Raw genomic sequence first — 17,481 nt, 5'->3', positions numbered from 1 at the left:
ACCCCGTGACCAGGTGTGTGTGTGTGTGTGTGTGTGTGTGTGTGTGTGTGTGTGAGAGAGAGAGAGAGAGAGGGAGAGAGAGAGAGATCAGCGTTCTGACCCAAGAAAGAGGCTGGTCCATCCCTAAAGGATCATGAGAGCTGAGGTTTGGGGAAGAGGTGGAGAAATTTCCAGAACACTTACAGTTTGGGAAACCACCCTAGATTTGCCCTGACTTGCCTGCAAGTGCCTTAGACAACTCCCTGCCCTTCCTTTTCCAGGCCTCAGTTTCTCCACATACATGAGCAAGAGCCCTTGCAGGTGAAGCAGCCTGGGCTCTCTGTAGGGTCCTCTGTGGAAATGCTGGGCAGCTGAAGAGGACCAGAGTGGGCCACGCTGCTCTCTTGGTAGCCCCTCTGGCATCCAGGACTTTGGACTGGCTCAGGGCGGGAGCTGCAGTGCAAAAGGCTGACGGGGTTGTCCTGCCTTCCTCAGAGTGGCTTCCTGGGCAGAGAGACCCTGGTGGCCCCTTCACTCCTACCGTCACAGGCGATGGCACCACGCCCCCGCCCTCCCTGGAGGCTGGCTGATGCCTCTCTTGCTCTATCTACAGTGCCAGTGTCTAGAGAATGCTGCCTAGTTGGGAAATTTTCTTCTCTTTTGTTTTTTGAGACAGGATCTCATGATGTAGACCAGGCTGTCTTTGAACTCACGGTCTTCTTGCTTCTGTCTTTTTAAATGCTGGGATGACAGGGGTGAACCATACCTGGGTTTAGTCATAGGATTGGAGTTCCTTCCTAAGACTATGGGAAAACCCTGAAGGTTTTCAAAGTGGTGAAGCATGACATCTGATCTTCAATGCCAAGGGGAACAAGAAAAGAGGGTTTATGACTCCCTGGGTGCTAAGCCTCATTACATGGTGTGGATGGGAACTTTCAGGGTTGTGGAGTGCCCCACCTGCGCAGATTTATGCAATAGTCCTGGCCTGATGGGGGAGATAGCAGCGGGGAACTTCCAGGAAAGTGGTGGTGTGAATGAAACTGGTCCCCATAGGAAGTGGCACTATCAGGAGGTGTGGCCTTGCTGGAGGAAGTTGTGTCACTGGGGGTGGGCTTTGAGGTTTCAAATGCTCAAGCCAGGCCCAGTGTCTCTCTCTCTCTTCCTGCTGCCTGCCAATCTGGATGTAGAACTCTCAGCTGCCTCTCCAGCACCGTGTCTGTCTGTGTGCCACCATGCTTCCACCATATGGCAATTCAAAAACCTCTGAACTATAAACAAGCCCCGATGACATATTTTCCTTTATAAGAGTTGCCAGGGTCATGATGTTTCTTCACAGCAACAGAACTTTGACTAAGACAAGGAGTGTCTCCTGAGCCAGGAGGGGCAAGCCTGGTCCTCCATGCTGCTGGCTGCGGCTCTCCTCAGACACATGCTCCCACTATGAGGGTGGAGGGAAGCACCTGACCTATTTGGAAGAATCTGTCCAAGTCACCTCCTCTGGAGCCACAGGCTGGGGAAGACCAGGCTGAGATAGCAGCCTGGTCCCCATATGAAACCCTCCCCTCACGGGAGGAGAAGCCTAAGGCTGAGGACCTTGAACCCAGAGGCCAGAAGGCAGTGGTGAGCACTCAGCAAGTCCCAAGCTGGGTCCTTTTGGTTCGGGATCCTGAGATCCAGAGAGGGTTCCAGAAACAACTTACATGGTGGAATCAAACAGATTAGAAGTTGTATCCCACTGTGCGGTCTCAGGCAGGTTGACTTCTCTGAATTTCAGCTTCCTCGTTGTCAAAACGGGAGCGACACTCACTCTGGGTTGTAGATTGAGTGGGTGGCTTGCCACCCTGGCGGAGCCTCTTCTCAGCTGTCCACCAAAGAATCATGGGAGGCCCCAGTTGAACAGAACTACCATCCAAGTCAAACTACCAACATTATATCGGCTGGACTCACTTGGAAAAGCTCATCCCAGCTGAGCCTGTGGATTGCTGACTCTCTGTCACAGAAGACGAGGGAGCCGAGAATCACCGGATCCTCACCTGGGTATATAGTATATGGCATATGGTATATAGTGTATAGATTGGGAAAGACTGGGGGGTGCTCCATCTACGTAGCCATGGGAGTCATCACCCCCAATGGATGAAAACCTTCCAGTGCAACGCTTTGGGGTCCCCCTGTCACCCCTCGCCTGCGCTCTGCAAATAAGCCTAGTAAACTCACGGTTCCCCAGGGAGGGAGTTTTGATAAAAATCAAACTTTGTCTTTGAAACCTCAGAAAGAGGGGGATAGGTGTTGCCTAGCCTTGCTCCCCGCCTGCCCCCCAGCCTCAGGAGAAAATTCTCATGGCAGACCTCCTCTTCACTCCAGGGCAGAGGTCTACTGGAGGGTGTACTGCATCCCTAAGGCCAGCCTGGTGGTGGAGGAACCTGTGACCTTCACTCTTAGGGGATCTTCAGGGCCAGCAAGGGAGAGAGACTCTAGGCTGGCTAAGATCGGCCACAGCCACCAATACGGGGACTGTCCCTCTACTGCCACCTGCTGGAACTTGCCTCCACTGCTTCCTGCAAAGGCAGCGGCCTCTGGGGTGCCTGGGGTGGGATGCATGGGGAAGAGATTGGATAGGTGTGAGACTCCGTGTCCCTCTAGGCCACTGATCTATCCACAGGTAAGCCCGTGGCCTTGGAGGACAACTCCACACTGGCCAGCAAGAGAGAGGGATGTTAGCCCAGCACACTGGGAAAGCAGAGAGCTGCTTAGGCTACAAGCTGTGTCCCAAGTTCACTAAGCCACCTACGTGGGATACCAACCAGACACCAGGGGTCGATACCCAGGCCTAGAAGGTGTAGGCAGCCGAGTCCCCACCTATCAGCCTGAGCCTGTCAGCCGCCGCCGTGCCCACGCCGGGTCCTGCAGTGACTCTGGCTGGAGGAGTGAGAAGGGGGTGCCCCTCTTCCCTATCTCCAGCTTTGTGCTCCCCCACATTTCCTGCCAATGGTAGCTTTGACGCCTGCCATCTTTCTCATCCCCACGATGGACATCTCAACGACCAAAGACTCCATTCTAGACTTTGTTCCCCCAACCCTATCAACACCCCCATTTTCCCCATCCCACCCCTCCTGGTCCTGCACCCCATTTCCACCACAGTCCCTCTTCTGGAAGTGACTCATCCTGGTTCCCAGCCACTCCCTTACCTGCTGGTTGGCCCAAGCTGGTGGGGCACATCTGTGCACACACACCCCACCCCATCCCCACCCCACCCCCCACCACATGAGGTGGCCCAGCTGATAAAGCACCACAAGATTGAGCGGAATCCCAAGAAGAGCAAAGAATCTGCAGAAGAGACGGAGAGGCGGGCAGCCATGGTCTGCTGGCTCAAGTTGCCAGAGCCTTGGGCAAGAGAGAGGAGTACTTAAAGGGACTCATCCCCTGACTCTGCACATGGCCACTGCAGCCCTCATCCTGCCCACCCCTCCCCCCTCAGGCATTCTGATAATGATCAAGAGCTCTCTTCTGTCACAGCTGCTTTTCCTGCCCCCTGCCCCCCGCCCCCTGCAAGGCTGTGGGGCTTTGGACAAGGTCCTTGCTATTTTCAAGCCCATTTCCTTGGACTTAAAACAGGGTGCGGACATCCATTTGGCACAGATGCATTGAAGCCACAGTGGGCGTACTGTAGATGAGAATGTGAACCCTGAGCAGGCAACGTGTACAAGGGCTGAGTGAATGGACAGGGGGGTGATGGGAACTGCCCCATGCTGGCACCTCTCCTGAGAAACCCTTGGGGGCCTCTTTCTCTGCAGCTCCCATCCTCTCCCTCTTGTTTTGCTTTATTTTGTTTCCCTTAAAACAGGGTCTCAACGGGCGGTGGTGGCACACTCCTTTAATCCCAGCACTCGGGAGGCAGAGGTAAGCGGATCTTTGTGAGTTCAAGGCCAGCCTGGTCTACAGAGTGAGTTCCAGGAAAGGCGCAAAGCTACATAGAGAAACCCTGTCTCTAAAAACAAAAACAAAACAACAAAAACAAAAAACAGGGTCTCTAAGCCGGGCGGTGGTGGCGAATACCTTTAATTCCGGCACCCGGGAGGCAGAGGCAAGCGATCTCTGTGAGTTTGTGGTCTACAGAGTGAGTTCCAGGATAGTTAGAGCTACATAATAGAGACCCTGTCAAACAAAACAAAACAGAGAAATAGTCTCAGTCAGTAGAGTGGCTGCTTTACAAGCAGAAAGACCTGCTTGCTGACCCCCAGCACCCATATGGAAAGTGTGGTGTCATGTGGCTGTAATCTCAGTATCTCAGTACTGGATGTAGAGATAGAAAAAAAGCCTTGGGGCTCTCCAGTCAGCTAGTTTGGCCAATTTGGGGAGTCCTAAGTCGCACCCAATGTCTCAAAAAAAAACAAAAAAAAAAAAAAAAAACAAGGTAGATGGCTCTGGAGGAAAAAAAAAGTCAGCCTCTGGCAGGCACACACACACACACACACACACACACAATACACACACATACACACACACACACACACTACACACACTTGTATATATTCATATTAAATAAATAAAATAAGTACATAAATAAAGACGAAACACCACGCTAGTCAGTTGGTCCTTCCAGGATCTCTGGGAGGTCTCTGGAAACCAAGGGACCTTCCATAGCATACACTGTCTCAAAGGTTGTCTCAAAGGACTCCATGCTCCCTGGAGTCCTCAGAGCTCCCTCCTAGAAGCAGTGGCTGAATTAAAACTCCCCAGAGGGCTGTGCATACATAGTGCAATTCACCTGCTCCCTCTTGGGAGGACAAGGCAAGGAAGCTGGAAGCGTGTAGTCATCATTGATGTGAGCCTGCCACCTGGTGGTGAGTCCTGGGTCATTCAGGGGATACCCAGAGCAAGGGCACTGGGCCACTGACAGCCATTATTCCCTGGGATTCAGGGCCGCAGGAACCCAGGTCTGTTGGCCCATACTGTTTCCAAACAACAGTGCCCAGGGGCCCTTTTGGGGTGGATTCCACCTTAGCCTGGCTCTGGAGGGGAAATGGATCTGGAAAATGGTAACAGGAATGAGAGGTGTTGGTGGGCTAAGAGGGATTGTAGGAGGGGCTGGATGGAATGACCAAAGTCCCATAGGGCAGCAGTCCCCCAACTTTAAAATGTGTGCAGTCCCCCTGGTGCCCGGTGAAATGCAGCAATCAAATCCATGGGTCCTGAGGCAGGAGGTGCTGCTTGTAGGAGGGGGCGGGTCATCTGTAGAACTGACTGCTTTACAGGTGTGACACCCTGGACCAGTCCCCTTAAATGCCACCACCAGTTCCTCTGCCTCTCAGAGAGTCTCTATTGACTGTCAGGGAGAAGCCACCTCCCCAGCTCCACCAGACTGTCCTCACCCAGGCATTCCTGATAGTGGTGATGGTGGACACAGAAAAGAAGAAAGAGCCCACAAACTCCCAGCACCCCAGGCTGGTGGTATTGCCCAGGAGGCTGGTCCCATCTTTATATGCCTGGATGATGTCCCGAGGAAGAAGCTGAAGAGACCAACCGTATCTTGAAAGGGAGGCTGGGCCCCTGCGCCCCAAGACACCCATGTACACACATCTATACCCACACCTATACTCATACTCTGGCAGCCCTCACATTGCATAGACAAATTCTACCAAGTGAAACCCTTCTTTCTAGAGGGAGGAGGAGAGACGCTCATAGAGAACTTACAGTAGGTCTCAAACTCAGGACCAATGGCTAACTGAGGTGCCTAGTAACATATTCAAGTGGATGCTGTCCAGCCAGCCTCTCTCAGCATCAACAGTACCTGTACCAGAGACATCCTGAGTGGCACACCCCGCCTAAACCCTAAACTCTCTAGCCCAGAGGCAGGACTGGGTCCCTTTCCCCAGCTTCTCTTCCCTATATAACCCAGCCATTTTGGCTACACCTGTCTCTTGGTCGGTGTTCTTAGTTCCGCATCTCCTGGCCCCTTGGCTTCTGGCTCTCCCCTCTCCCCTCTCTGCTCTCCCCACATGGCCCAGTTCATTCTGCCGCCCATGTTCAGTCTGGACCCTTCCAGATGCCTCTGCTTATGTGCTCCCTCATATTTATAATAAACTTTCCTCAGCCCATACCCAGGAGCCGCATGTCCCTGCTTCGGTTTCGTTTGTTTGTTTGTTTTGTGTGTGTGTGTGTGTGTGTGTGTGTGTGTGTGTGTGTGTGTGTGTGTGTGTGTGTTCATTCGCTTACAAGGCTCTAAGGCTCAGAAAGTTACAGGATTGGCAAGGCCCCTCCTCCACAATATATACATGGTACCAATCTGCTAAGGAGGACTCTTCCGGGTGGCCATTTGTAGGTTGTGTAGTGAGTTCCCAGGATGCAGCTTCTGCGACATCACCCCATTGGGGTGGCTTTTCAGTGATCCAGCTGCCTTTGAATCATCCACGCTCCTGTTAGTAAACCCGACACACCCACTGGTTTGTCCAGATAGACACAGGTTGGATTGTTCCTTTAGTGCCCTAACTAGGATGAAGAGAATTGTGTTCATGTGTCCCCAGGAAACTCACACAATATCTCATTCTTTGCTCCAAGCCTGGACAGGGCAAGGAGTCTCGACCCTTCCTACCAACCAGGGGCTCCCCAGAGGCAGGGATCATGACAGCCTTTCCACTCCACCTCCTAGAGCTGGGTTCTGGGCTCTCTTCCAACTGTAACTCCTCGTTTACTGTCCAGCTCCGTCCTAATCTTGCAGGAAGCAGGAAGCTGGGTGTCACTGGACGATGACAGAGACATGATCTCAGCCTTCAGTGGGACAGAGGAGAACTGAGTGAACTCTGACATGAGCCGTTGAAGCTGTTTCAGGTGTGAAGGAGGCTGTGTAGAAGTCGAACAATGTCTACATGCCTCAGTTTTCTTATCTGTAAATATTAATATTAACATTGGCTAATCCTCTCTGTGAAGGTTGAATCTGTGCAGCACAGCTGGGAATTCTAGGAAAGATCCACACACATAGGTATACCTAGAAGCATCTTCTGGGCGGTCACTGGCCTCAGCTCTTGGCTGTGCAGCCTTGCATTCATACTTAGCCTCTCTGAGCCTTGCCTCATCTCTAAATGGGGATGATAGTATCTGCTAGTGAGACCCCGGAAGAGATGGGGGCTGGGCTGCAACATATGCATTTACTGATGGTGGTGGTTGTGGGCAGATACAGTCCCCACCCTGCCTAGCTCCAGATCCTGCCCAATTGGCCCATCCAAAAGTTTAGAAGTCTATCTCCACTCATCCGACCCCAATAATTTCCTCCTCCCTTTCCAGTATCTGGCTTCAGCTAAGGGACTTGGGGCGCAGGTCCTGCCCCTCTCTGAAAAGGAGCCATTGCAGGAGTGTGAAGATTCTGCACCCAGGCATGTGGGTCTAAGTTCTGTCCCTCCGCTCTTGGCAGAGGGATGTGGAGCAGGATTTTAATGTGAACACTGATTTGCTCAGCTGCTGGCCCCTTGAGTTCCACGAGAAGCCCTGCCAGGATGAACCACCTTCTGACTCCCTACCCTACAGCATCCTCATCGGCAGAGGAACCTTTGGCTCCATGATCTCTGCACCTTCCCCTACCCGCCCTTTTTAGCCCTGACCTCCGGGCAAGCTGGTCTCAACCCTGGATCCAGCCCAAGTCTGCTCATTCCCAGCCCCTCTCCTTTGTCCCCGTAGGGGCGAGCACACTGGACGCTATTTTACCCACCCCTACTGGCTGAGCCCTTTCTCAAGTGCAAAGGGTCCCGTCCCTCCTTAGACCCTAGTCTCGCCCCAAAGGCTCCTATTTGCCCCTCCCCAACCCTTTGGAAGAGGCTAGGTGTGATCTTTCATTCAGAGCCCTGTCCAAATAAGTCACACACAGGACTGTCACAATACCAAATGCTACCTGGCCCTATCCCGACAGCCCTGTATCTTGTGACCCAGGGAAGCACGCCTTCTGTATTCCTTATTTCCAAATTTAGGACCGCTGTGTTCCTACAAGGCTAGCCATGCCCGCTCATTTCCTTAAGAATGGAGGCCTTTTCCGTTGCTGTTCAGGCCAACCCTCTGGTCACGCACCCGCCAACTGCACAGCCCTGCTGTTCCCAGGCCTAAGCCCTCCACCTCTCCATGGAGTAACAGCTCCCCAGCACTTCACTACCCGGGACCAGAGCATCCTTCATCCCTATCCCGCGACCCCTGTCCCATCCCTTCTTTCCCAGGCTGGCCCCTAACCCGGATCAGCAGGTCTAGCGCCGGGCCATCCACACCCGTGTAGTTGTGTAGCAGCTCCCACTTGTGGCCCTGGAAGCTGCGACTGCGGTCCCGGGCCGCGCGACCCTCCAGCGCCCAGAACACACCAGTTCCCAGCACCAGGTAAGCCAGATAGGAAAGCAGCAGATAGGAAAGATAGGAAAGCCAGACAGGAAAGGAGCCCGGTGCCCCGCACCCCGCCGGCCCCAGCCCACCGAGGCGCTGCGGGAGATCGCAACCGGCAGGGGATGGAGAGACTGGAGCAGATGGAGAGGTCAGAGCTCCTCGGGAGAGCTCCGGTGGACAGGAATCCAGGCTGGGCAGGAAGGGGCAGGAGGGGCCCCTTCTCTAAGCAACCGCCTTCCTGTTGCCCTGCTAAGAAGTGCTGGAGGATGGGATGGCCCAGGATCCAATCCCTGGGACAAAAAAGACCACTCCCAGAAGAGTGTGGAGTGCCCACCCTACCCCCACCCCACCTCCACATCAGAGGGAAGGAGGGGGCTTCGGGGTAACCACAGACAGGGGAGGGAAGGGCCCAGGACTCCCCACCCTCACCCCAGCGGTTCCCTGTAGTAGGAGAGACTCCTGCAATCCACTGTGCGGAGGAGAAACAGAAGCACGTTTATTGTCACAGGACTCCTGCTTAAGTTGAGGGGGCGGGACTTCCTCAGAGTGCTAGCATCGCCCTAGGTCTACAGCCAGGGCACTCAAAGAAATAAAAAGGGTTCCCAGCTGGGTGTGGTCGGTCTGTGTGCTGGGGGAGGGGTGGCAGGCTGGAGAACAGGAACAGGGATTGTCCCTTGCTGCTTTGGAGGGAGGGCTCTGTGTCTCTATGCCCTCACAACAGAAGCAGGGGCCAGCATGTGCAGAGGTATAGGAGGACTTTGGATTTCAATCTAAGACGTGGGTGCTGGGAACCCCCTGCCAATGTGGATCCTTCCCTGGGACTTCCCTCAACCTCCCGGGCTTACAGTCAGGACCACCTCCACCCTTAACTGCTGTCAAGAAGACACAGATCTTAGGAAGCCCTTTGCCACTAAGGAGGTGGGGGAAGTCCGAGAAAAAGTTTAATTCCTAATCCTGTGAGATTGGGCGTTGGGACAGACTGGGCCAAACCTCCCCTCCCTTCTGGCCTACAGTGTCGAAATCTGGCAGAAGGACCAGACTCGGATGAAGAGTGTTCCCATGGGAGTCAATGCCACCAGGGAGCTCATATCCAATGAGGCTCCTGGGAGCCATTCCAGCGTCTCAGGGGGAGTGATGAGGTCCAGGGGTGCTCTAAGGGTCAGGGGAAGCCATGTTCAGGAAAGCAGTGGGACACCCGAAAGAGGTCCCAAGCATTGTTAGGATACCTCTCTCCACTCGTGGGCAAGGAGAGCTGGAGAACTAACTGGCAGCGTTCCTGTCCCTCAGCTGTGAGACTCCTGTGTGCCCTGAATGCGCCCTCAGCTGTGTGCCCAGCTCCCCTCCTTCAGCCACAGCCCTGAACTCTCATTCTGCCCTGGCTTGTTCCCATCAAGGCTGCACATGCTGCATGGGGGGGAGGGGGGCTCCTTCAAAACTGAGGACACAGTGAAGGTAGAAACCACCACTGTCTCAGCCCCAGAACCAGGCACGTGCCTGGTACATAGTTGGGACTTTCGAAGAGCCTAGGATGTAGGTAGCAATAAAAACAGACATCAAGTCCACCTTCGCTTGCAGTCTGAGGGCTTCTGCCAGTATGTGAAGGTGGCAGTAGTGATTTGGCCACCATGATCTGTGTTGGGTTTGACTTTTCTGGGTCCTTTTTGGGAGGCAGGGGGAAAGAGCTCCGAAGCCAGCCTGCACATCGCCATCCACGCAGGCCTTGGTTTTTGACTCCCACCAGTGACTTTGTGGGCACACTGTCTCCTTTTCTCTCTCTGAAGAGTTGCTGACCACGTCCTCTGGGTCGTGAGTGGGTTGAGAAGGAAGAGGAAGGGCAGGGGCTGTCATGGGTTTGGGGAGGGCAGGACCCTTGGGTCTCACGCAGAGATGGGGATTTTCTGTGGTCTGGGGTCAGAGTCAGGGGCTGCTTCCTCCTTGAGGTCCAGGCCTCTGATGAGGAGCCAGAGCCGGGAGCATCTGTGCAGAAGCAGGGATCCCAGGCTGAGGACCACTGCCAGCCACGCCAGCCCCAGCAGGATCCATATGGCTGCCAGGCTCCGGTACACGGCAATGTAATGCTTGCTGGGGTCTGTGCCTGCCAGGGAAGGTGATGGTTCATGTCCGAGGGCTCTGCCACCCCCAGCTTTCACAGAAATGCTCTCTCCCTGGTCCTCGGACGAAGACTAATGATGGAGGAGGCAGGGATAGATATCATACCAGAGACTTCTGGGGATGCCACCAAGAGTCCACGGTGACCCCAGAAGTAACCAGGCTCAGCTGGTACCTCCCTGTTCCCCATCATCCTAGTGGGCGCCCACCAAGGTACCCTGATTCTCCCATTCTCACCGACAACGTAGTCCCCGAAGCCGATGGTGCTGAGGGTGATGAAGGCAAAGTAGAAGCCCTCACGGAAGCTCCAGCCCTCCACGTGACTGAAGAACATGGGTGGGAAGATGAGGATGACCAGGGTCCCCAAGGTCAGGAACAGAGCCAGGCCCAAGACCTGCAGGAGCTGGGAGGGGAGAGTCTGCCGGTGAGACCACTTGGAAGGCTCTGGAAGTATATGGGGGAGGTCTGGGAAAAGCTGAGTGTGGGCAGGGCAATATCTAAGCCACCCACTCCCTCGCTGGCTGTAGACTTTGGGGTGGGGCTGTACCCAGGGGCATATAACATGCATGTGCCAAGCTTTCCTGGGCAAGAGAATGTGTTAGTGGGTCAAGGAAGGAGCCAAAGGCTCCTTTTGAACTTGAGAATCACACTTGAGCAGGTTCCCTAGGGCACTCAGATCTGGGATAAGACTGCTGTCATCCACAGAACTGTCCCAAGTCCCTCTATGGCAGTAAGCTCTGTGGGGCATGCTGGGTAGCCCGGAGACTGTTTTGGACTACATGAAAGAATGTTGGATGCCTGTGATGACCATGGAGAGGTAATGTTCAAATTCTCCACCAGAGAAGGATGCTGCAGAGAGCTGCCTGGCACACGGCACAATGCTCCCAGGGAAGTCATACTCAGGGCCTGACTCAGGTAGGCTCCATAGTCACATGTAATTGCAGAGCCCCTTGAGCTATGCCCTGTCCAGTCTGCATCGCTTCCCTAATTCCCCCTCATCTCCCAGCGCTGCAGCTGTCCACACTGACCCTCAGATGTCTGTATACCCAAGCCCATCTCCCAATATTTAGCTATCTGTCCCAGAGAGCCTGGAGGGGAGGGAGGACTCTGCCTTACCTGGGAATGCCTGGGATGGTCCTCCCACCTGTCCAATGTGGTCAGGTGGGCACGCAGCCCTGTGCCCAGGTGGTTGAGGAAAACCACGTTGAGTGGGATGCCCATCAGGGCATAGAAGACACAGAAGACCTGCCCTGCCTCCGTGCTGGGCGCCAGGTTTCCATAGCCTGCAGGGCAAGAGAGTGTGCAGATCATGGAAGAGAGAGCCCAGAATGGCCTCCCGCCCGCACCCCCTCCTCCCCACCCCCGCCAAAGCTCCAGCAGTGGCTTCATCTCTGGGGAAGGAGAAGCTCTCTGTTCCCATGGACACTCACCCTATTCCGTGATAGAACAATCTCTACTTACAGAAGGCTCATCTCTGATGATGCTGCCTCCATAAAGCCCTCCGGACTGCCACCCTCTGCCTCCCTGCCAGGCGTGAGTCCCTGGGATGTCTCGTGTCATGTCTATCTCATCACCTGAGCTGTGTGGTTATAGCAATGCACTCCCTCTCTGATGGATGAGAAGCTCTGAAGGCCAAGCCCGGGACAAATCCAGGTCTACATCCCAACCCCTACTCTGTCATTCCGCCTGGATTGCCAAGGAAGATGGGCGGGATCGGATTTGGGTTTAACTGAATGGAAGGGAGGCCTGTGTGAGAGGGGATTCACTGGCCGTGAGTAGAGTGGTCTTTCTGTGGTACCCCATCTCCTCGGTACACCGAGCCCTGAAGAACAACCCTTGTGCACAAATGCCCTCCCACCCCGGTCCCTTTATCTCTCTCTCTCCTGAGAGGACTTTCTAGTCCCAGGTTTGAGCTTGGTCTGTAGCTTGGTGCACAGCGTTAGCACATCAGGACCAGCTCTCTGCCGGGCAGGACTGAAGGCAATAGAAGGGCAGGCCCTCGCTCTCTCTCGCTGTGCTGAGGACAGGCTCTGTTTAGCCTTTCAGCGAGCCGCAGGGAAGTGAGCCCAGCCACCTGCAGCCTCAGCCAGCCTGGCTGCCCTTCCACTTCCAAGGCTCTCCCCAACCCACTTCCCGATCGATCTGGGCCTTGTCTGCCCCCTCCTGGACAAACCACATCCTTGTCCCGGTGGTGGCCTTTGGAAGGGCTCCCAAGCCCAGCAGGGCCTACCCCTCCCTCCTCACCCCTTTACCTATGGTAGTGACCACTGTGCCTGCAAAGAAGAAACTGCTCCCAAAGTCCCAGTTGCTGGGGTTGGTGGAGTTGCCTTTGGGGTTCACGCCTTTCACCCAGGCTTCCAGGATGACCTGTGAAGGTGGCATGGCCAGCAGGATAGGCAGTTACCGAGTCGCTAAGCTTTGGGGGGGGGGGTGCTTTCGCGTCTCTTAGCACTGTTCCTGTTTCACAGAAAATGACATGAAGGCGCCAAGGCTAAGACACTTGCTAAGTGGCTAGGGGCTGCCTGAGGGGGTGTTCTAATGAGCTAGTGGGGGGCCTAAGGAGGTGGTGTGGAGGTGTTCTTGATAGTCAGGAAACTCTCTCTCTCTCTCTCTCTCTCTCTCTCTCTCTCTCTCTCACACACACACACACACACACACACACACACACGTGGAGTGTACGACAAGGTGGGTTTTGAATCAAATGCTTCTGGAAGGGTCTACTGGCCAAAGTGGGGTCTGGGGCTGCCCTCCCAAGGGGCAGGTGGTGGGAGCTTTCCTGGGCATTCAGTGGGGGCTAGCAGCCTTGTTCTCTCGTACCCTCTGGTGAGTGCAACCCATGCCTGCAGGAGAAATTCCATCAGAGAGTCCCACCGAAGGGTGTGTGTGTGTGTGTGTGTGTGTGTGTGTGTATCTGTCTGTCTGTCTGTACATGGGAATATAATGGTATTGTGTACATGTGGTGTGTATGTACTGTACAGTGCTGTGTGTTGCGTGTGTGTGTGTGTGTGTGTGTGTGTGTGTGTGTGTGTGTGTGTGTGCTTTATGTGTCTATGTTTTGTGTTTCTTAGCAGGCTCAAGCCTCATCTTCACCCCCTCATGAGGAATGGGCAGGGTTCCATCTCCCCGAACTCTAGCCCTCTCCCCTTTAGCTGGGAACTTGTCGCAGGATGGTGGCAACTCAGCCACGATATCTGGCGGTGCCCCCAAAGGTGGGGGAACCCCTGGGAAGTAGAGCTTCTCCTGTCTCCCTTTCCTGTGGGAACTGATTTTTCACGGGCTGAGCAGAGGCCTCCCAGCCATACATGGCAGAACTCACCTCTTAAGATGTAGACTTTGGCCCCCTCTTTCCCACACACCCAGAGACCTAAGCCGGACGTTCCAGAGCATGTCCCTCCCTGGAGACGTTCACCCTTGGGGACAGCATTTGCCCAGGTCCCTGGCTGTCCCTACTCCACTTCTGAGCCCTCCGTCCTGTGGAGGAGGGGCTCTGACCCCTTTGCTGGCTCTGTGGATGGGTGGACTCAGAGAATCCAATGGTGAAGGAGAAAGGGGCTGATGTATAAGCTTGCTTCCTCATGGAGTCACATTTGAATACTACACTCAGCTCTGTTTATGACTCGGTGTGGGAATTCCCCAGGGACTGGGTTCCCCCAAATCTTACCTCCCAGTTCCACTTACCCTGGAAGGTAAGGGTCTGTCCTGCGACTGAGGACTTTCGGAGGGGGGTGTCCCATCTTTCCTAATGAGTTCCTGGACTAAACACTGGCCCCTTGGGATGCAGTCAGATCCAGTCCATCCTTGCCCTTTGTCTACAGAGCTGGTTCAAGCCTTGCCAGCTCCTCATTTCTGGTTCCACTTCCAGCCCAGGGCAGGAGGAGGTTTTGGAGTGTCCCTGTCTCTGGCTTACTTCCAGGAAGTTGGGGGACTTTGGAAATGAGTACCACCCTGAGTAACTCTATGCAGAGTATATCCTGGAACAGCGGGGACTGCCCTCCCTGCTCCCGTAGCATCTGCAGGCAGTTGCTCTCAGCCCAAGAGAAGTCTCAGGGCCTCAGTACCACCTGGTGACCTCCCCCAAAGCTCCTGAGTCAGCAGGGCTGGGTGGGGGCTGACACTCGCTTTCCTGACACACTCTCAGGCGCTGCCACTGGTGGGGGAGGTCCACGGGCCACACTGTAAGGACTCTCACTTCCAGCCGGACCCTGTCCTCAGCACGTGAGCTGGTTCGTGGAGTGAAGAATAAGGAGTCAGCTAGCAGGACGCCTGGGTTCGAGTTCTGCCTCAGCCAGGGACTGTGTAGCCTTGGCCCACACCCTGCCTCTCTTTAGTCTCAGCTCCCACCTGCAAGTTGAAGATGCCAGATACCGGGTAAAGTAAGCAGCCGGAGGAAAACACCTTTAGGTGCTCAGCCCCGGGGGCTGAATCACAATGGAACAGAGCTTGATCCCCTCATTTAACACACATGATCACCGTGCCAACTGCGCTTGGCAGGGAGTAAGAGCAGCTGGGGGGGGGGGGGGTGCTGTCCTGGCAGAGCTTGTCTTCCGCCAGCCCAGCGGGTCCTCACCTTTATCTGCATCTCCACCCAGGGACATAAGCTGGGAGCCAGCAGATGGAGTAGCGGTCCCGAGAAGTGGGGGAGTGTGGGAGAGGAAATTTCTAGAGTGTTGGTAACTGACAGATTATGTTCATGCAGCAAGTGACAGCTCAGAGAGGACTTTTAATCTGCGGTCAAATGTTTAGACCACAGACATGCGTTTTCTGTGCGTATGTGTGTGTGTGTGTACACATGCTTGTGTATGTGCAGACAGTTGTGCACATGTATGTGTGTGCGTGTGGCTAGAGGCCAGCCTCTGGTGTCATTCCTCAGGGCCATCGGCCTTGCTTGGTTTTGCCTTGAGACAGAGTCTCTCCCTGAACTAGAAGCTCGCCCTGGTTAGGTTGGCCTGGCCTGGCCAGTGAACTCTCGGGATCCACCTCTCTCCCCAACCTACCCACCCAGGGCTGGGGTCACAGGTACTTGCAGCCATACCCAGAGTTAGACATGGGTGCTAGGGATTCAAACTCAGGTCCCTCTGCTTACAAAGAAAGTGCTCCATTCTACTAAGTCACCTCTAGCTTTCTACATTTCTCTATCTATCTATCTATCTATCTATCTATCTATCTATCATCTATCTATCTATCGAGACAGGCTTTCTCTCATTAGCCTGGGCCTTGTCCATTTGGCAAGGCTGGATGGTCAGAGAGCCCTAGAGATCTGCCTATCTGGGCCTCTCCAGTGCAGGGGTTACAAGTCACCATGCCTGGCCTTTTTTTTTTTTTTTTTCTTTTAACTTTAAGATTACATTTTAATTAGTACATTTAATTAGTGTGTGTGTGTGTGTGTGTTTATATGTGTGTGGACATGCATGCGGCATTGTAAGTGTCAAGATCAGAGGACAGCTTTCCAGAAGCTGGTTCTCTCCTCTCCAAGAATTGAACTCGGGTCATCAGGCCCCGTGCCAAGTACCTTTAATCACAGAGCCCTCTTACTGCCCCACACCTGGCTTTGCAGAACAGGATCTGGGCACAGAGCCGAGATCCTCGTATTTGTTCGTCAGACATTTAACTGACCGAGCCCCCTCCTCAACCCCAGGTATACTCTTTCCGTTCACCCTACAGACGAGGGCATTTAGGTTAAGTAACTTGATCAAGGTCACATACCAAACCTGTGGGTCAGGGCTCTGGACAAATCTCTCCAGGCTCGGGTTCCCTCTACACTCTGCTTCTGAACAGGGAACCAACCTCTGCACCTGCCTCCGGCCCCTCCACCCACCTCCCCTCTCTTCCTGGCCCATCCTTTCTTACTCCCTCACCTGCACAAACTGCTCCAGGGCCTGCTGGTCCAGGCAGGTGTAGTTCTCTAAGAAGCGTAGCTTTTCCAGCTGGAACTGGTCCCTGGATTGAGCCTCTGCCTGCTTCTCCAGCAGCTGGAAGATGGTGGCTCCGAGCAGCAGGTAGCAGATATAGGCCAGAAGCAGGGGCAATACCTGGCCACCCCAGCAGCTACGGAGCCCAGCCCGGGGCATGGTGTGGCAAGGACTCTACAGTAGCCGTCAGGGTGGCTGTGGGGAGAGTCGAGAAGAGGTGAGGGCCCCTGCTACTGCCTTCCCTGTCCTCCACCTCACAGGTGTCTGCGGCAGGGGAGTCTGTTTGAACAGTGTAGTGTGCAAACAGGCCTGCCATCCCCCACCCAGCCCTGTTTTTCCATGCACACCAGCAAGGTGGCAAATGCACAGGCCCCTCGAGGACACCTACAGGCTTCTGTGGGGCTCATCTGGTCTCATCCTCTGCTCCCGAGCGAGGCCGAGTGTCTGTGAGACAGCCTGAATGGGAGCCCACTCAGCCGGCTCTGCAAGGGCTCTTGACATCTTCAGACTCCTCACTTGGGAAGGCTCCAGCTCAAATACGGGAGGCTTGGGAGGGAAGGGTGTGGGCTGGCCTTGCTTACAGAACGGAATAGAGAGGATTGACCTGCCTATTGGGGGAACCTGGGGAAGAAAAAACCGGAGTAAAACAAATCAGAGCAAAGTAAACAGGCGGATGACAGCCCTGCTTAGCAGCATTATCAATCGGTGCTACTGATACACAGGAGGCCCTGGTTACCACCAGGAATCACTTCTGCCCATGGTTGGGCTTGCTTGAGACCCTTGAGCAGGTTATCTGCTCAGTTCAGGAGATGGGAGTGTGCAGAAGCCAGAAGCCAGCCTTCACCCCCACAGGGCTGTCAGGGGCTCCTTCTTCCACTGATGGACCCATGGGGCCTCCGTTGATCTTTGGTGGATGTGACATTACATTCTTTATTGACATTCTAGAATAGCTCACCTGACATACGTTGAAAGTGGCCACTCCCGCGGTGTCCTCATTAATGTGCTCATTGCTGAGAAAACACCTGACCAAAGCAAATGGAGGAAGGAAGGGTTTGTTTGGGTTCATAGTGTGGGGTTAGCTCATCACGGCAAGGAGAGGCGGCTGCAGGAGCATGAGGCAGCTGGCCACATT

The 17,481-nt window shown here is 54.5% G+C and overlaps 1 protein-coding gene across 1 annotated transcript; it reads right to left on the bottom strand.

The window, feature by feature from the left end:
* Positions 1–8,863: 8,863 nt before the first annotated feature.
* Positions 8,864–16,508, bottom strand: LOC114700187 (potassium channel subfamily K member 16-like). The gene is made up of 5 exons (XM_028879687.2): positions 16,296–16,508; positions 12,693–12,807; positions 11,557–11,723; positions 10,678–10,843; positions 8,864–10,426 (listed from the first exon to the last, which is right to left on the bottom strand). The coding sequence occupies exons 1-5, from the start codon at positions 16,506–16,508 to the stop codon at positions 10,209–10,211; spliced, it is 879 nt and encodes a 292-aa protein (XP_028735520.1). The 3' UTR covers positions 8,864–10,208.
* Positions 16,509–17,481: the final 973 nt, after the last annotated feature.

This window comes from Peromyscus leucopus, chromosome 9 (genome assembly GCF_004664715.2).
Source record: "Peromyscus leucopus breed LL Stock chromosome 9, UCI_PerLeu_2.1, whole genome shotgun sequence".
NCBI lineage: Eukaryota > Metazoa > Chordata > Mammalia > Rodentia > Cricetidae > Peromyscus > Peromyscus leucopus.
This window is presented reverse-complemented; position numbering and strand designations above follow the sequence as displayed.

What these genes read in the sequence shown, in the direction of transcription:
- LOC114700187 (XM_028879687.2), bottom strand. Translation starts at nt 16,508, where the DNA reads ATGCCCCGGGCTGGGCTCCGTAGCTGCTGGGGTGGCCAGGTATTGCCC. An exon ending in CCCTGGAGCAGTTTGTGCAG is followed by an intron (nt 12,808 to 16,295) that starts GTGAGGGAGTAA and finishes CCACCTTCACAG; the next exon opens with GTCATCCTGGAAGCCTGGGT. An exon ending in CTTCGGGGACTACGTTGTCG is followed by an intron (nt 10,427 to 10,677) that starts GTGAGAATGGGA and finishes CTTCCCTGGCAG; the next exon opens with GCACAGACCCCAGCAAGCAT.